At 35.9% G+C, this 19,113-nt stretch overlaps 1 protein-coding gene across 1 annotated transcript in view; it reads left to right on the top strand.

Annotated features, from left to right (window-relative positions):
- The window catches only part of LOC124225017 (midasin), a 123,642-nt gene that overhangs the window by 99,032 nt on the left and 5,497 nt on the right, over window positions 1-19,113 (top strand). Inside the window, exons 17-22 of the mRNA XM_046637380.2 lie at window positions 8,218-8,365; window positions 9,933-10,156; window positions 10,235-10,446; window positions 10,608-11,602; window positions 11,833-12,986; window positions 14,509-18,893. Of these exons, the coding sequence (XP_046493336.1) occupies window positions 8,218-8,365; window positions 9,933-10,156; window positions 10,235-10,446; window positions 10,608-11,602; window positions 11,833-12,986; window positions 14,509-18,893 (7,118 nt within the window). The remainder of the gene's footprint in view (window positions 1-8,217; window positions 8,366-9,932; window positions 10,157-10,234; window positions 10,447-10,607; window positions 11,603-11,832; window positions 12,987-14,508; window positions 18,894-19,113) is intronic.

Genomic DNA, 19,113 nt, shown 5'->3' on the forward strand with positions numbered 1-19,113 from the left:
ATAAAAGTAGTCAATTTTTTCAATAGTTTACTCGTTTAAGAAACTAATGTTCGAACTTAATGTCGAATCTTGTTTTCTGCAAACCAAATGAACGAAATCCCAGTTAGGCTAGAAAACATTGTAATGTATTTTTATTATTGAATTCTAAACGTTATTTACAACATGTTTTGCTTTTTACTTATGTATTGAGTTACCCGTGAAATATTTATTGAACCTTATAGACACGTCAACCAAAAATGAGAGATGGTGAAAATGTGTAAAAGGAAAGAAAGGGTATGCGGGGTACACCATGCAAACCGGAACGGGTTTCGACCCATCGTCAGGGAATTTGACGTGCGGTCAAAAACTTATTCCTTGCCATCTTGTGAAGAGACTTCCATAGTTTAGGGTCGCAAATAATTCTTGACTCCCCGCAACTCGCGATTGAAGGAATTTTGCTTGGGGTCTGCTCCATTCGCTTGAAAATTTTACTGAACACAGTTCAAGTTGTGAGAAAACGATGATATAATTTTCAGCTGGACGTTTTTTTGTTGTTCGGCGGCAATAAAATATTGAAAAAATGTAACTGATAATTGAAAAAGTTTTAGTTTCAATAATTTATTGATGAAATACTAGACTACTTTTCATCGTTTATTTATGTGTCAAAAATGAATTTTTATTTGAAATCTCAATTAAAAACTTAGCCATTATCAATAAGAATTATAGCAACTGTTATGGTACATATTTCATTTTATGTTTAATGGAAAAATATACGAAGGCAACAAATATAGGGATAAATAAGACCATTTCTTCTGATTTTGAAAGAACTGTTTATTTATTTAAATTTTTTGAACGTAGAAACGTATGTTAGGATTCAATGATACATGATCATGAAACGTAACATATACAATACGTTAATAATTTCAATGCTTACACATTTCAATTCACTTATTATTCCAACGTATCGGCTGAATTTCTTCAGATTCAAATAAAACGTTTGCCAACGAATAAGATAAAGAGGAAAACAACTCCACAACTATAACAACCATCCGACGTCAAAGTGACGTATAGAGTGCTTGGACGCCAAAAATCAAGGTGATTACACGATACGATTGACGAATGTCAGTCACCAGCACGGTCGTATACCAGATATGGAGGTTAGAGAAACGAAGAGCGCACTCCATGTTATAGGAAATCAGCTGATTCGTGATATTAATGCATATGGTGGCGCTAGTCTATAGTGTACCCAGCAGGGTGGCCGCTGTTCTCCTGCTATGCTGTAAGCTCGCTAGAATCCTCAGAACGTTGGAAATTAACCGTGGGTATTTGAATTGTCTGTGGTCGGATCAAGGAACTTTGGCAATGAATTCGTAAAACAAGTCAGATGACATTACATTTGTATATTATAATAATTCAATAATAATTTATTCAACAAAAATTAAACAGGGTAAAGGAACGACATACAAGATAATAGTGTAATTATGTTGCATATTTGTGGGTTAATGCAATTGCAAGGGTATTTGGAGATGTGTATTGAAACTAAGATTAGGATAAATTCGCTTCAGATTTCTATAAACCGGATAAATAATAGGATTTATTCTCTCGGTTGATCGTAGATATAGAGAGGTAAATAATAATCTCATTTTTGATTTCTTTCTAATTTCTTTTGTGAGGACCTACTAACGTGTTGTATGGAAAATTCACAAATTAAACATTATACTAGAATATTGATATTAACTCTAGGTCAATTAAACGATACATCAAGAACCAATGTCGAGACTAGAGCTAGAAAGCTGAGTGAATTCTTATGAAGTTAATACGTAAATTTAAACATTAGGATCTGCTAGTGCAAAATCAAACAGTTTCAACGAGCAGTGAAACCAAAGTCAAACTGGGCACGTAACTGCTGATTAACTCAAAGTATCAAAAGATTGAACCACCTATATCAACTTTCTTCCTTTTATTTTTAGGTTCGAATTTTAAACTAGAGACAGTTTTCTTTTAGCGGTCGACGCTGCTGACGTACTTTTGTTTCTCATTGTATGCAGTTGTCTCCGACTTCGTATATTTGTAGGTGTTGGTATCTTTCAAGTGACGATTTCTTTCCTGAATAAATACGAAAAACTCTGCAGGATTCCGAAATTCAATTCCGTAAAATTCTTTTCTCAACTATTCATCTTCATGTTTGGTGAAGGTAGAAAAGTTATGCGTATTCCTTGCATTTGCAACGATAAAGCCCCTGACGAATAGGCTGGGTTGAGCAGGAGTACAAAAAATGGTCGTGTCGAAAGAAACCTGGAATCAATCATTTTCATCCTTCTTATTCCCTGGTGATGGACTAGCGACCGATTTCCTAATTCTGACCGATGACTTCTTTCTTTCGAAACAAAAACTCATACGCGGTTTCTGTTTACCCAGGCTATCGCACTAGCAAATAGAATGTCAATATCCTTGGTTTCCTGCTCCCAATCTTCTAAAGCAACCGACTTCTGAATTCTAAGAACTGTAAAACCCGCGATTCTGAACTAAATATTTAATTTAAATATGTAGATATCGATTAATTCTTTATAAAAAAAAATAAATAAACTATCCGAAAACAATTCCACGGCCATTTTTGACCGATACATAACAGAAATAAACGAAACTCGGATGCGTTTTGACTACGGATGCGTATGAATACTTTTTTGTTTTATGCAAGAATAACGCTAAGCAATGTATTTCTGCAATAAGTGGTAAATCAAGTGCAGAAACACATATCAGTCCGACCCCTTTGAAAACTTGTCATTTCAAACATGTAAACTAGGCGCGAAGTAGCGCCTTTCAGGCTGGCTTTACATACATGAAATGATGCGTTTTCAAAAGTATTCGGACAAAAAGTATTGTTTGTACCACGCGAGGAATGCGATTTGACTCGTGTGAATGCCGCCCTCGTTTCGCCCGTGCGGCTATCTTCACACTCCTCAAAATCGCCTCCTTTCTTCCCTTGATACACAATCTCCGATTCTTGGTGTGTTTGTTACGTCATAAGTACAGTAATATTTATGAACCTTTTGCTGCACAGCGTCTCATATGTATATGCATGAGACACTTTCATTGAATCGGTTATTCAAGATTTACGTTAAATTTTTGAGATATTGCTGGCACGTTTTTTTTTTTTTTTTGCATATACGGACTTCTGCGATGTTAATGTTTTAAGAGGAATCATGATGATACTGCCAATATAGTGAGCGCTATAAGTAAACAAAGTGTTGAAAATGCCTGTTTTTACAGAATAAATGTAATTGTGGTACGGTTATGGGGACTAGAAAAGTGGAACATGGTGATCATGGGTTTTTAGGGTTGTTGAAAACGATTCCGACGTCAAAATTTCAAAATTCAAAACGGCGGATCCAATATGTTGACCAAAAAACGAAAAAGCAATCCGATTCGCTTCAAATTTGTTACTCGTGCGTTTTCGGAATCGCTGAAAACGAATCTGACGTCAGAATTGTGAAATTCAAAATGGCGGATTCAATCGTATTTGATGATCCAAAAAACTCCTGAGCGTACATTTTTGAGTCATTCCGATCACATTCACATTATCAGTCTACCATATTAGATACACCATTTTGAATTTTGAAAATTTCTCAGGTCTAGCCCTATTTTTGAAATCAGCGACATCGAGAACCCTTATATACCAAGTTTGAAGAAATTCGACTGCAAAGAAAAATGTATGTTTCAAAAGATTAATGCTTTCCCTTTCCGGCTAAGTTATTATCGATTCCAGATAAAATGCGAATTCGATTCTATACGAATTATGTGACAATGACTGGCGATGCAGCCGATGTGAGAGTAGAGATATTAAAATACCTGTATTAAGGTTTATCATTACAATAACCATAAAAATACCTTAATTTTACCGTATAATGACGTCATTTTTTTTCATCTCATCTTGTGTTGTAAAATTATGGTAACAATTTTTTTTTAAATTGAACAGTGTTTAGCGCTATGTAGCTAGATAAGCAATTTACCAACTCCTTCGTCCACATCTCAATTAAAAAAGGAAAAAGTAATTTAAGTGCCCATAGTTGCTTCGAACGTCTTTCTCCAACTCTACACTGCAAATTATTTCGACAAAATCAAAACCTCTTACATCCGTACTCGTCAGGACTATCGCGTTAAGTTCCACCACGCGGAGGTGGAAATTCGAAACATCCACTCTTATCATTTTCAACATTGCCCGATTCTTATTGGCTGTAAGATTACGAAATTCTTAACTCAAGCTTATTGCCACGTCGATTTCCGTTGGCGCGGAACGCTGATTACCTGTGGAGCTCGTTGGTGCTTCATAGTTGGTCCGTGGCGTGATGACGACTTCGCAATGTGTGAGGCTCTGGTGTTGCGAGAGAAGGCTACGGCTCGTTCGCATCTCGCGATGATGGCCTCATGCGTTTCGTCCTTCCTTTCAAACTCCTGCGTCTTAGCACCAGATGAATTTCACTGAATTCGTTTTTAATCCGCGCTTGGCGTCGGCGTGAACTCTGAAATAACGCTGAACAAAAAGCCTGAAATATCACTTATTCGCTAACGTGTAAAATGTCCCCTCTCGGAGTCTCGGATGCGTGACCCTCGTCCTGGCGCTCTTTTCGACTATATCGACAGTTGTAATCACGATTTCTCTTATTTTGGGTTTCACCTAGGCTTCGGGGAGCTGTTTGTAACGTGTAAAAAAATGCCACATTTCAGTACATATAGTCTTATTTAATGTTTCGATCAGCTGTCAGGTCACCCGTCTGTCTGTTCAATGTCTCTTCATTCATTTATCATCATATGAGTTGGAAATTTTGGTGATATACGATGCATGATATAAGATTAGTGAACGGTAACTTTAACAATATTTATGGCTTGGTATATTCTTCGCGTCATAAGGCTTATTGTTATTAAAAACACGCATAAAATGTATAGTGCTCTGTTTTGACATTACAAAACTGGCTCAATGCCGTACGGAGACGTGGATACAATAAATCAATACCGAAATATATGACCGTTTCTAGGGTCTCAAATCAGTATAGCGTATGAAGGAAATTTTCATCTAAACCCATGATATTCGCAACATGAAAACATTTTATCTAGATTTTAAATACTAAGAGCTTCGAGTGAAGTAAAATCGATGTGACGTGCGCATGAATAGTTAGTTTTTTTCAAAACGAATGACTAGTTGTAGGAACAACACCATCATCAAAGGGCCATTCACTTGCCGAATTAGTTAAAAACCACCGAAATTCAGGCTGTACTTTAGTACTGAAATTCACGCACATCAGCGAGATGTCGAACAACTTTGAACGTTGAGGAATCACTTGGAGATCAGTGGAATTCAGGCTCTTTTCAAATTAGAAATCATTCGGGAATCGTTGGTGAATTCTGAGTGGCCCCTTCAACCGTGATTATACAATCCGTTCACTGATTTCTTCGCAAAACTTTATGGTGCATCAAAAGTAGTTTTATAACATTGCTTGTGTAGAGTTTGAAATCTTTACATTTTCAAAAACTAAAGTTTTTGTCTGCAAGATTATAGTAACTCTTAGCAACAGTAAATCTTTACGCGTGTTGATTTCTATTTGATTAAATATTACTCACGTCCAAGTAAAAGTACGCAAGACGGTAGATTACTCTTACAATTGATGTCATGTAGCTTTCTATGATTAAGACTTATGCTATGTGACTTTTGCTATCTACATTTTTTATTCCATAGTACCTGATTCAGATACGAAATTTACCTGCGCTTCCGATAGATGAACTTTAATCGAAAACGCAATTCGGTGGTAATGTCGCAATTCCATGATCAATATGTGAATAATTAAGGAAACTTGGGTAACTTGAAATTCTGCAAATGAGCTCGACCGATAGAAAAATAAAGTACGTGAAGCCGTATAGGTAGCACTGAGCGCTCAGTGTATCGTCAGGTGGAAAAAGTCGAACTAGCAAAATATATCGTGCCAATTGTAATTCAGCTCCTGGGGCACAAGACATATAAACCTTCGAACAAGCGAAGTCAGCAATATCTGTTTCATCACAAAATTATACATTTAAAAAACAGAACTCTTTTGAGATAATGTAAACAATTTAACTGTGTAGTCACAGTGCTAAGGAAATTTTTGAGATACTAATTCATTTCGTATAATATAATGAATGAAAATGACGTTCGTGTGTTCCATATTCACAACTAAGTAACTACAACATACAAACTAGTCATAATTATAAGACTACTTCAAATTGGATTAACGAAGTGTGGCGCTCTTGATGAAACTAGATGCATAACTAGTAGTCTTGTGAGGTCCAAGTTTATGATCATATAATCGGTTAAACTTGGTTAGACAATCTATAGCGGCTCCCAGCAAACCGCATGCTGCGATGAAATCAGCTTAGAATAACCATGATTTTGTATAGGGTTCTCTCTTTAGGGTAGGGTAGGATTGTGTAGGGTATTGTTATCTTAAATGATCTCTTTCGTAATAATAAAAGATATTGTAGTTTTCTGAGGAGTAACCCCTCAAGTCCGAAACGTCAATTCTTGACTTTCTTTCATTTCGACCTCGGCACCGAGAACTCTACACATAGTACCAAGATAAGGTCGATAAAGCATTCAACAACCATAATTTGTTCTAAAAAAATTTTCTGCATGTCAAAGTTATCAACGTACGATTCAAAAAGTAGTGAAATCCCCCCAAAGCACCACCGGTGCAAAAACCTTGCGCCAAGTACATTAAAGTGGAAACTACCAACAAAAATTCAATTTGCTACTTAGAAACCACCGAATAACAATATACATCCGAACAGTACCAGCACCACTACACTTCCCTACAAAAAATATGAAAATCTACATTTTTACTGTCTAAGTATCGTAACTTCTTTGTAATATCCAATACGAAATGAAGGCGACAAATAAAGAATTAGGGACGAAAAGAAAAATTCGAAGTTGGCTGTACTTGGCGGGCCCTTTTAGAAAAATATCTTAAGGAATAAATCAAATTTTATGATTATTGCTTCATGCATCCATCATACCTTGACCAGCACTACCTATAGATCGTCCTTGTACAACTATACGTAGACTACCTCTATAACAGAGCTATTAATTTACTGCCTATTACTTCAACCGGTGTATGCAAGCATACGCATGTATCTACGAAAGACCTAGGTAAATGTAGGGGTGAATGTTTTTTGATTTTAGAAAATAAAATGGTATTCTTCGAATCTGTGGTACAGGAAGGATTCACTTGGATCGACTATGCTACACAAAAGAGCATATCGAGTACCACAGTAACTACGACATATCGAACAAAGCGTTGACATTCGAGGGCGAATTTCACATTTTGTACGTATGTATTAGGGGTGTGCAAAAGTTCTCGGCGTTGCACGTATGTGACGATACGTAACGTTGTTTCTGTTCAAGACTGCTTTTCTATCTCAAGCTTTTCTGTATAGTATACGTGCTACAAAACTGACCGTAACTTATAGAGAAAATAGCTCGTTCTTACCGTGAAAATTTGTGCAAAAAATGGAAATCGATAAAGTGCACATTCGCCATTGCACGTTGTTGCAATTTAATCTCGGTAAAACAGCCGCGGAAACAGAAAGACTAATTTGTTCTGGTTGTGGAGAATCTGCCGTGAGTGAAACTACGTGTCGAGAGTGGTTCTCAAAATTTCCAACCGGTAATTTCGATTTTTCTAATGAACCACGTTCTGGAAGATCCTAGGAGCTGAAATCCGGTGTTTAGTAAGCACAGCTGGATCAAGATAACTCCCAATCGAGTGTACAATACAGAAATGTTTGAGATAGAAAAGCATAGTCTTGAACAGAACCAACGTCAGGTATCGTCATCTATGTGCAACGCCGAGAATTTTTTCTCACCCCCAATAGTTATATCCAATCATTTCCAGTAAGCACTCTTTCGAAATAAAGAAAAACAAACCTGAATAATAAAGCGTTTGATGGAGAAAATTATTCACCGGCCAACAGAATGAGAAACTTGCCGAATAGACTTTCTCAGATGTCCGATGCGACGGCAGAAAACTTATATTTGTCGCCGGCGTGTCTGTTTATCTTACGCATAATGATCGACGTGCACTGTGGTTTATTATTAATTTTCTAAAAGTCAAGTACAACTAACTTCTAATTTTTCACTTCGTTCCTAATTCAATTTTTTTTTTGTGTTGATTTTTTAGTCTTGCGTTTAATACTTCATTTTTTACTCAACAGACGGACTATAATCGGCATTTGGAAGAGATGACAGACCAAATTCAAATGCTATTACTAAGTAGTCTGCGAAATACGATCAGTGAAGAGAATGTCGACCTCGTAGCAAGGCACCATGGCTTACTCGAAGACGTACGAAATCTGCAAAATGGTTTGTAGCTTCTTTTCAACTGTACCGTAACTTTTTGTTTGCTATTGTCGTTTTACTTATTCGCTGTTATATAAATCGCAGACTATAATTATTACTATCTGATTCACCGATATTCAATCGGAAGAGAGATGCGGTCAATTTAGTGGTGTTTTATTAATTTCCTTCAAGTGACTACACGTGACTTCGAGTTATTTCACGTAACGTCAAGTGAATGTACAGCCTCTTTTTATAGTACTTACCTATTTCTGAAGCGGTTATCTCCTCATCTCAAAATTCCGAAATTCTAAAAGTACGAAACCAGCGGTATACACTATTCTTAGGGTGACAGCGGAAAGTAATTACTCGTAAAAGAATGTAAAGTCCTGTACATTATACTCACTTTTGTGCATTCAACCGAACTCGGAATCTCCTATTATGCATATTTAATTGTAATTCTTACCTTTCAATGAATATCAGTTGACGAAAACGGGAATAATGTTCATTAACTGGGAATAATTATAATTTATGCTCTTTGACTGCATTGAAGTGAAGAACCTCCGTATTTAAAATTTTTGATATCGCACTAATATTGATAACTTTATCATGGTCGAAGCTTCCGAATCTCAATTATGTGGGTATTGGATTTAGACAATCTAACATGTTCATCATAGTATCTCAAAGAAACCGTCCTGCAAATCTGAAAAGTTTTACTTTACCGATGTAACGAATATGTTAAACCTTATTCTTGTGTCCTACAGTTTCATGGATTGTAATTGAGAATGTCTTCCAAAGGGTCATCCGCTCGAGTAATCATGGTGTCAATATCATTCGAAATGATTTTATGATCTCTGAAATCACACTGAATTCAGTGTTATTGAAGTGAAATTTTTTCAATAATAATCATTGAATTTGAATAATTTAATTAATTGTATATTGTAAAATCTTTTAATAGACTCATATTACTCTAAATGATTTAATCAATAGGTAAAATGTATTATTGTATCACATCTTTAAAAAATAAGAAATTATTATTAATTTTATCTTGCAGTGATAAAAATTTCGAACAAAATTTATACTTTACTTTCATGATGCAACTTTCAACGCCAAATAGACTTGGTATTTTGTTTCGTTTTTTTTTTTTTTTGTCGACACCTGGCTCGCTCAAACGTTTATGCATAAGTAAATTAATTCTTTTCAAAATTTTCCTTTTGCTGAAATCTGAGTATGGTGAACAAAATATTAAGATTACTTGTGATTACTTTCATAAATAGTAGTCTTCAGAAATCATATGAAATCTTAAAAATCATGAGAAATTGCTTAATCCAAGTAAAATTTATTTTTTAAGTGATCTTTCGTAATCATTCTAAACTTGTAAAAATTCGTAGATATTTTAATCATGGTATCACTTTTTTCTAAGCGGATAACCCCTCGATGTCTTCAATGTAACCATTTCATAAAAATGATCGACGTGCTAGTAAGTAGGCACGTGCCAGTAGTTGTACAGTATTAGTAATAAGTTGATATTCTGCTATTAACACTTCTACACTACATATTTGATAACTTTTTTACTCACATCTCCAAATTATAGATCAGAATGAAGATTTAACAATGGCTACGGAGACTGCATTTTTTTTGAAAAAGGTGCTCAAGCTGTCGGACTTGATAGTTGCTATGAAGGCATTCAACCACAGCTATGCATCGCAACTTGAAGTAATTGAAACAAAGCTGCAACGTCTATCGACCCTTGTGGAGCAGGATAAGTGTCTGAACGCTGGTGGTAAATTTGAATGGGTGGATAGTATGTTGGTGAAAGTGAGTTTATTTCCAGTTTGATAGTATGAATATAGAGGCTTATCCAAGTTTTCAAATCTTGACATGTTCAATCTTCAGTCTTTACAAGAAGGATCTTGGCTGCTGATTGATCAGATCAACTTATGCAGTCCTGCAGTATTGGACAGGCTTAATGGACTCCTGGAACCTAATGGAGTACTGACCATAGGAGAGCGAGGTGTGGATGAAGAAGGCAATGTCATTGTCGTCAAGCCACACAATAATTTCAGGCTATTTTTGGCAATGGATCCACGCTATGGTGAAATATCAAGGTGAATTTTTTCGACACTTACAAAGGAAAAAAAAAATAAAAATTGTTAAAAAATACCAACTAGCGTTGTTGTTAATTCTATGTGTGAATCAAGTTATTGAGGGACATTAATTTGATTCATTATCTTACTGGATTACTCATCTGATTTAAACATTATTCCAGAGCTATGCGTAACCGAGGAGTCGAAATTTATATCCTTGGAGAACAAGAAGGCCTGGAGACTGATGTTATTGATCTTAGATCATTGCTACATAATTCCAAGCTTACCAGGAGCAGCCAACAAATGGCGCTACTCAGAATTCATGACGAGGTCTTACAGAATGCTCAGTCTGGTCAAAAGCCAAGTGTTGCTCACTTGTTGCATGCAGCCTTTCTGATACATCAACAAATATCTAGGGGATCTTCAATCCCACAAGCTGTCGAGTCTGCGTGTATTGATGTTTATCTCAGGTCAAGGTTTGTAAATCACCTACCAACAAGAGATCGTTTGATTTCAATCATTAAAGAAAATACGAGCCAACTACTTTCCACGAATGATGACCAAGAATTCATCGATTGGGGCTCTGTTACCTGGAAGACAAATGAATTACAAAAAAACTGCCAACTAGCCCTTATCAGACAGCAGGGAGCGATACTGTCAGCTATTATCAAGAAACATCAGTCATTTACACCATCTGCTCAAAGTAATGGTCATCCTAAATTAACGACCAGTTTTTTGAATGATATTCTCGAAATAACAAGCCGAGAATTTACTTTGGACATTGATATAAATGAAATTATGCAGTATCTATTGTTACACTTCTACCAAATGTCTTCGCTAGAGGATTGGAGACTGAGATATTTATGGCTTTCAAAAATACTGTCATCTGATAACGATTTGCTAGACTTGAGTCGCAAAAACTCTGAACTAGCCAACGAGATTTCAAAATTCGAATTCAGTTACACAACTACTAACTTACCTTGGCATCCAGAATACTCACCAGGAATCGTGGGGAATGAATTACGTCAGAAAAACCTAAATGACAGTAACAGGTTGATGATAATATTATACATGTGCGCCCTAAGTTTGATGGAGGCTAATTTGCTGAAAGAGCAAACGCTGTCGAAAGATCAAACATTGATTTCAATTCAGCAATATTCTAACTACGTATATCATGGTGAGAAACTATTCAGCACATTGGCCTAGCTCCAATTATATTTATAATCTATAATCTAAAACCAATTGAGGGGCAGTCATTTCTATGGGAATACAATCTATTGCCACTCACAAAGTTTTCTCAAAAATTAACATTTGGATAATTGTACTCAATTTTTACATTGTTATTGTAATAATCTATTTCAGAACCACTCAATGATTTTTTAATTTTATTTTTTTTTTTCGTTTCAGGAAAATTGACAGCAAGCTTTACCAAACATCCACTGGTATTGAATTTCGTTACATTTCTTACTCAATTGGATAAATGTATCAATCTTGCACTCCGAGATGATTCAGTGATTGTGGACACTGTCAATTGTATCTATATAAAGAAGAACTTGAAGTGGCGAACGCGATTCTACAATTTGGGGAATCTCACATTGATAAACAAACTGCAAAAATCTAAGCACAATAATAACCAGCTAGAAGAAGTATTACTGCTACTGCGAGTTCACTATAAATGGTTGATCAAATTTTTTGTCAAGCTTTTTAAAACCTGCAATGAATTTGCACTAGATCAAGAATGCCGAATTGCCATCAAAGTACTCTTTGCTATGATTGACGACATGAATAAATCATTATCAACAGTGAACGATCCCTTAAGAGTAATATCAAAACAAGTACAGAAATTCTTGAGTCTTCCGACACCATATGCGTCGCAGATAGTAGTTAATATGTATCCAAGATTAAGGCAAGTGTCTGATGTTCACTGTGTCACGAAAGACAAAGGCGCACCTAGATTAAAGCAAGATTTGCAATTAACCATACTACAAAACTCTGAATTTTTGGAAACAAGATTCAAATTGGTTAGTTGGTGGCAGGAGATATATTGTACATCAGATTTAAACGAAAAAATTCCATCGAGTCTCACAGAGATAGAAAGATCTTGCGAAGATGAACACATTGCTTTAAGAACGCCTACTGAAACCGCAGATGTGCTAAGTAAAGTGCGAACAATCTGTGATAAAGAGATGATACTTAGATCAGCAGAAGTACAGCTGTGGCCCATCTATGAATATATATTTTCAATAATTGCACACAATGTTCAAAGAAGAGTTTGCTGCAAATTGTCGAATGATTCTATTGACACAATGATCTCGATAAATCTCTTAACCATGTTTGTAAAAATTCCTACCATTCCAGTAAACGTACTCGCTATTTTAAACGCTGTGATATCAAAACTTGACCATCCCTCAGAAGCATCAAAATTATTACCAGAAGTATTTCTTCGACTTTCCAAACACACTGAAAATTCTTGCGCAGTCAAAAATCCTGGAAAAATGTTACACTGGCAGAGGATTCAAGATGAAGATGTTGAACACAGGAATTTGGATGAAGAAATTGAGGTATTGATCATGAAATTTTCGCTATCGACCAGCCTACTTTTTTACCTAATAGTCACAGTTTGTTTTAATAACTGTATAACTTGCACAGTCTCTTAATCAGGTTGAATCACCTCACACGTTTACAAATTAAGCAAAATCACGCTTTTAGAAAACAGACTGACTACCAGGAAGTCTTGTTTACCGGTTTAATGTTTGTTGTCATGACACATCGCTATTTAGATTACAATAACCAATGAAAAATCGCCAGACCAATCAACCTAAAACAATAAACATCAAAACACAAAACCTCAATAGAAGTCCGATCATGACTCCACATTAGGATGCCTCATAAAAAATTTTTTTTTTATTCCCAATAACTTCATTAAATGATAGTTGATTACATAGCATTGAATTTCCTGAAAAGAAAACGCTGTGTGACTTCTTTTAGAGGTATGCATCAGCATTTTGTATTCGTCATTCGATTAACATGTAAGAAATCCAGTTCTGATGGGTGGATCGAAATTATCATTTCTCTATACAATCAAAGGAACTTTATTTGGTAGTGTTGACAACTCATTTGGTTTCCTTCAAATCGAGGTTTCGTAGAACATCGAAGTCCGGCGTTCTTCGAGATATTTAATATTATCTAAAACGTAGTTTTTTACTTTTTGAAAAATCGGTACCTGGGATATCTCGAAGATCGTATGACTTCAAATGTTCTACGACACATCAATTTGAAGAAGACCGAATGAGTTGTCAACCGCTACCATTTAAAATTCTGTCGATTGTAAAGAGGAATGATAATCTCCATCCAACCGTCAGAAATGGATTTCTTATGTGTTATTCAAATGGGAAATACAAAATGTCAATGCAGAACCTTTAAAAAAATAGCACAGCGTTTTCCTTTCAGGAGATTCAATATTACGTTCTTAACTGTGGTTTCATGAAGTGGCTGATAAAAAGAATAAATAAAGTTTTTTTGAGGTACCCTACTCCACACCCATACCTACTCATGATTTACAAAATTTGCAGTGATAGTGATCAGTTCATAGTGGCACCCAAATTGATAAGATTAAAGCATTGCAGGCACATACGAGTGTCACAAAGTTAAATAACTTTTTTTTTCCGTTTCTTCTTCTAAATGTACCTTTTTGCGAATTTCAAGTGGACGGGAAATAGCTGTTTCATACATACTTTGCGAATGGCCGACATGTAACTTTCACCCAGTAAGGCGCCACATTTTTTCATACGTCAATTCTTGCGCTGGCTATATATACGCAAAAGGAGGATGTTCAAAAGGACTAGGTCAAAAAAAAAATCGCATGCATTATGAGCAAGAAGCAATTTCACTCGTATGATCGTAGCCCTTACTCCACTCAGCGAAAACGTTATACTCGACATCGCCTTCCTTCTACCCTTCATACACAATGCACTGACCTGATCAAAGATGATTAGCGCAAAAGAAACGAATTTTTCCTTGAGAAGTTGATCCAATATGATAAATTCTGCTAATTCATTTTTCGTTTCTACTTTGTTCCTACAGGTGGAGTATCCAATGTACGGGGCATCATTAGTTAGCTTGATATCAGAGTTAATATTGGAGAAGTCGGAGAACAGCAAAAACGAATCTATTCTTTCAATAGCAATGCTTGGATCATATAGAGCAAGAAATAACCAATTAAAAATAGTAAATGAAATCTTATGGAAGAATGCGGTAACATTTAATGCGATAGAATATCAGTACAAATGGAACGATTTTGGCACACTAGAGTCATATTTAGATACGTACTTGACAGCTGTAGCAAAAGCAGAAGCTGAACTTGGGGTACCCTGTGTTGATATGCGAAATGTGAATTTTGAATCGATGCGTGATCCAGTATACGAATATCACCATTCACTAGATGATTTACGTCGTTTCGCAATGAGGTTGAAGACCAAGGAAATATCAGAAAATGATATTGAAGAAGTAGGAGTGATGTGGGCACTGTTAGGGTATGTTCAAGTTTGTGTATTCAGCAACTTGGGTTACATTGATCCAGTACACAAAGTTGGACTTAAACTTAAATACATTAAAGAAGACATAATTGACTGTCAGAAGACACTGTATATCGCTGAGTTGCAAGCAAGACTCATAGGAGATTGCGTAGGAAGTCAAAATATGCACCCCCACATCCGAGAAATAGCAAGTTATATGAGAAACCTGTTGATTGAAGAAGCCAATCTAAAAACCTACAACGCGATTAGACCACCGTCATCCGAATTTGTTAATTTAACGAGAGAAATCGCTGACTTTAGAAACAGTCTGGGTTCTTACACCATACTTCAAAAGCACTTGAACAAATTAACTAGTCTCGTAGAACAATTTCATGAAAATCGAACTACGATTAACGTGAAGCTTGTTCAAAATGTCATAAGAGAAGTAGAAATGTGGCAGGATTCTGTTAACAGATTTTCCGATGATATGGAGCATAGATTTCTGCCTGGATATCCTGACCTAGTGCTACCTCTACTTTCTGCAGTGGCTCAGATGAAGCATGGAATAAATATTTTGGTTGAAAATATTAAGAAAATTAGTAGCATCTTTAAGGTTAGTTGTAAGGAATATAAAATAGAGTCGTTTATGAGTAATTTGGTACAATTTCCAACTATTGGTAATGATCAAGAGGATCTTCTTGTCTTGGTAGATTTATTACCAAGTGAAATAACGAAAGAAATTATCTGCAAAAATATCCGTACCGAGAACAAACTTTCCTGTAAACGAGAAATCTTTAGGATGATTAAATGTAGCTTGTGTGAGTTGCGTAATTATATCGTGTTGAATGGAAATTTATCAAATTCCCTGTGGTCAAGGTTCAACTCCTTGCTTCAACAAGTTGTACTTACCTGGCAGCAGCAGGAAAAGGAAAAAGAGGAAAAACAAATACGGGAAGATGGCTTGTTCAAAAATAAATGCCTCACAAAGGGCGTATCCCTGACTGAAGATGAAGAGATTACGATAGAGTTGCACAAGTTATTCCCTAGATACCATGAAGTAGATTTTGGAAACATTGAAACTGATGAAAATCCATCATTGGAGAAAAATTTCTGCCAAACAGAACGAGAAGAAGATGAAACTTATAATGGGCTCATTACGCAAGAAGATATTCAACATATTTATGAATTACATGCTACTGTGGTTCAGTCATTTACCTCTTGTTATTGGCTAGAAAATAATTCAAATTCGTACCGAGTTGAGTACATTGGTCCCCTTATGCAGAGGTACAAAACATTTGGTTTGTTACTAGACAACACCCGATCTGGCTTAACGAATGCTTTGACTACAAAGTTATATACTAGCTTGAATTTTCTTGTTACGGCAACAGCAGCTATCAGTCAAGGGGACGATAGCGATTTGTTTGGCAATACTCATGGCGGGACTAAAAACTCTAAATCCTATGATTTTTATAAAGATAGTAACGTGAAGGAAGCTAAAGAATGCTTACCTATTCTGGAACATATCGTAGATCGAGTTAGAAGTTTATTAATCGAGTGGCCAGAACATCCGTCGCTAAAAGCAATCGACACTATTATACAACGGATATACAGTTTTCCTATAACATCTTCGCTGTCTAGATTTTTGACAGGACTGGAGCTTTTGCTGGTGAAAATGCAAGAATGGGAACAAAATGCTCACAGTGCAGTTAGCCTGACTGAGTACTCGATGGTACTAACACAGCAGATTATTTCTTGGAGACGATTAGAGTTATCTTGCTGGATGGACTGCCTGAACGTCACATTCGAAAGATCCAAAATGCAGGCATCTAAATGGTGGTTCTTTATCTACGCTTTAATTGAAGGATACTTGACTGAAACCCAGGATGCAACCGGGGATCCAGAACAGGTTACGAAAGGGAAATTGATAGAATCGTTGCACTTATTTATGAACACATCTACCTTGGGCGAATATTCATCTCGTCTCAACTTACTTTTCACGTTTCATTGTCACATATGTCATATGGCATCAAACGAGAGAAGGGATGAACTTCTCTCAATTTTGTGGAATTTTTATAAATATTACGAACAGTTCATGGAGACTGTTAACAACAGAATTGTTAGCCTGAAAGCTCCTATAGAAAAAAAATTGAAAGATTTTGTTAAAATTGCTAGATGGAATGACATCAGTTACTGGGCAGTAAAAGAAACTATCGAGAAAACCCACAGAACGTTGCACAAATTTATTCGGGAATACGAATCCAAATTAAAACATAATGTATCACTGTGCTTAGTGGCAATGCCAGTAGACTGCAAGGCAGGAAATAGATCAGAGATGTGGGAGAAGCCTGTGAATATCGAATATTTTATTAATCAACAAGACAAATCTGTTACAAGTACAATGGCTTTTGAGGAGGATGACAAACTACTTTTGCAAGGCACACTACTTTCCAAAACAGAGACTCTTTTGAGCAGAGCAAAGAAACTTTGCCGTGAAACTATTCTAATGACTTCATACCCAGCATTGCGTACAGGTATTGAACAATTCATACAAGAGGTTATGGACCACAGTTTGCATTTGAAAAATATGGATATCGACCGAACGCAACCCAAGCCAAAACAGAAATCTCAAGCTAAGAGTATACTTCAGCAGAAGAGAATGGCCTTGGCTACATATTTCAAAGCCCTAACTCTTGTAGGAGTATCCTATCGGATCGGCACTTTAACATGGAATAACAATTTAGACAAAGTCATGGACCTATCGGTTCCGCCATTGAATATACGGGCAGCATTTTTATCGTTACGTAAAACAAAGGCGGACACAGAGATGCTTCAATTGTGGGAATGCTGTGATAAGTACTATTATAAATCCTTTGTAATGATAGACGCCGTTGATAGAGCATTGACAACTAATAAAATAGATCTAGGCCCGCAGAATGTAGAACGATGCAGAGGATTCTCTACTCATGTCATGCTGTTAGCCCACGAGCAAAAGCGGAAGTTCACCGAGTCATTTAATTACTTTCTCTCACTCAGATTGCAGCTTGAAAACTTGTCAAATATTCAAAAGAATGATTTGGATATTCCTGAGCAGTGTGAACTTGTTAAAGCTGCGGACAGTCTCAAACAACTGTTAATATCAATGATGACTTGCTTAGAACAGATTAAATTATACTTGAAAACTTGCCCAAGTGAACCAGAGTTTGGCTCGGAACCAGTAAAACAAGTCATCACGATAGATTCAATCAATGTTCCAATGATCAATGCTAAGAAAGGAGACATTATCTGGGAAGATGCAAATTCCATAATAGAAAAATGTTCCCAGAGAGCGACTGTTATAAAAAAAAAATTTGATTTTGTTTTTCCGTGTGCGAAAATTCAATACAAGTTAGATAAAGACCAATGTAAACTAACTTACATTGCAACATCAGCACAGTTTTCATTTTTGAATGAAAGTTGCGAAACTATTGAGGAAATTGGAATTGCCATCAAAAATTTAAAGCAGCTCTTTTCCGTAGAACACAAAAAAGATTGCCATCCAATATTGGAAAATATTTCATGGTTGGAACAGAAAATGATAAATAACATCAATCAGTTAAAAGAGTTAAAGAAAGTAACTAAATTCAAACTGGAATGTCATGATGTCGAGGATCATATCACTGTCAAGAAATGTCAACAAGATTTAGATCTTTTAATAAACATTGTTTTAATTGCGATACAAAAACTATATAAAAAGAATTTGGCGTTCAACAAAGAATTCCCAATGGCAAAAGGCACATGCACCAAAGACGAATACCAAGAAAGTAACTTGGAAGAGAAGCAATTAACTAACAAATTAATAGGATCTTTAAACACTGACATCCATGAGCTATCTCTAGAGACTGTTTTTCGGAGCATGAACCAACTCTTAACATTGATATCCGGAAGTACTGTGCACACAGCTATAACTTGTAACAGGTAATACATTATTATCATTTTACCAATTCTCATCAGTTGAACTAATTGTAAGAAATATAGAATACATACTATTGAGGAAAAAAATAAGGAAAGCTGTAAGTGCCACTTTTTGGAGGGAAAAAAATTTCTTCAGAAAACATCAACCTTGGTACATGCATAGTTTCTAAAAGAAAATTTTTTTAAATGGCACTTTCAACCTTTTTTAACTTCGCTTTTTAAT

The sequence above is a fragment of the Neodiprion pinetum genome, chromosome 1 (genome assembly GCF_021155775.2).
Source record: "Neodiprion pinetum isolate iyNeoPine1 chromosome 1, iyNeoPine1.2, whole genome shotgun sequence".
NCBI classification, from domain to species: domain Eukaryota; kingdom Metazoa; phylum Arthropoda; class Insecta; order Hymenoptera; family Diprionidae; genus Neodiprion; species Neodiprion pinetum.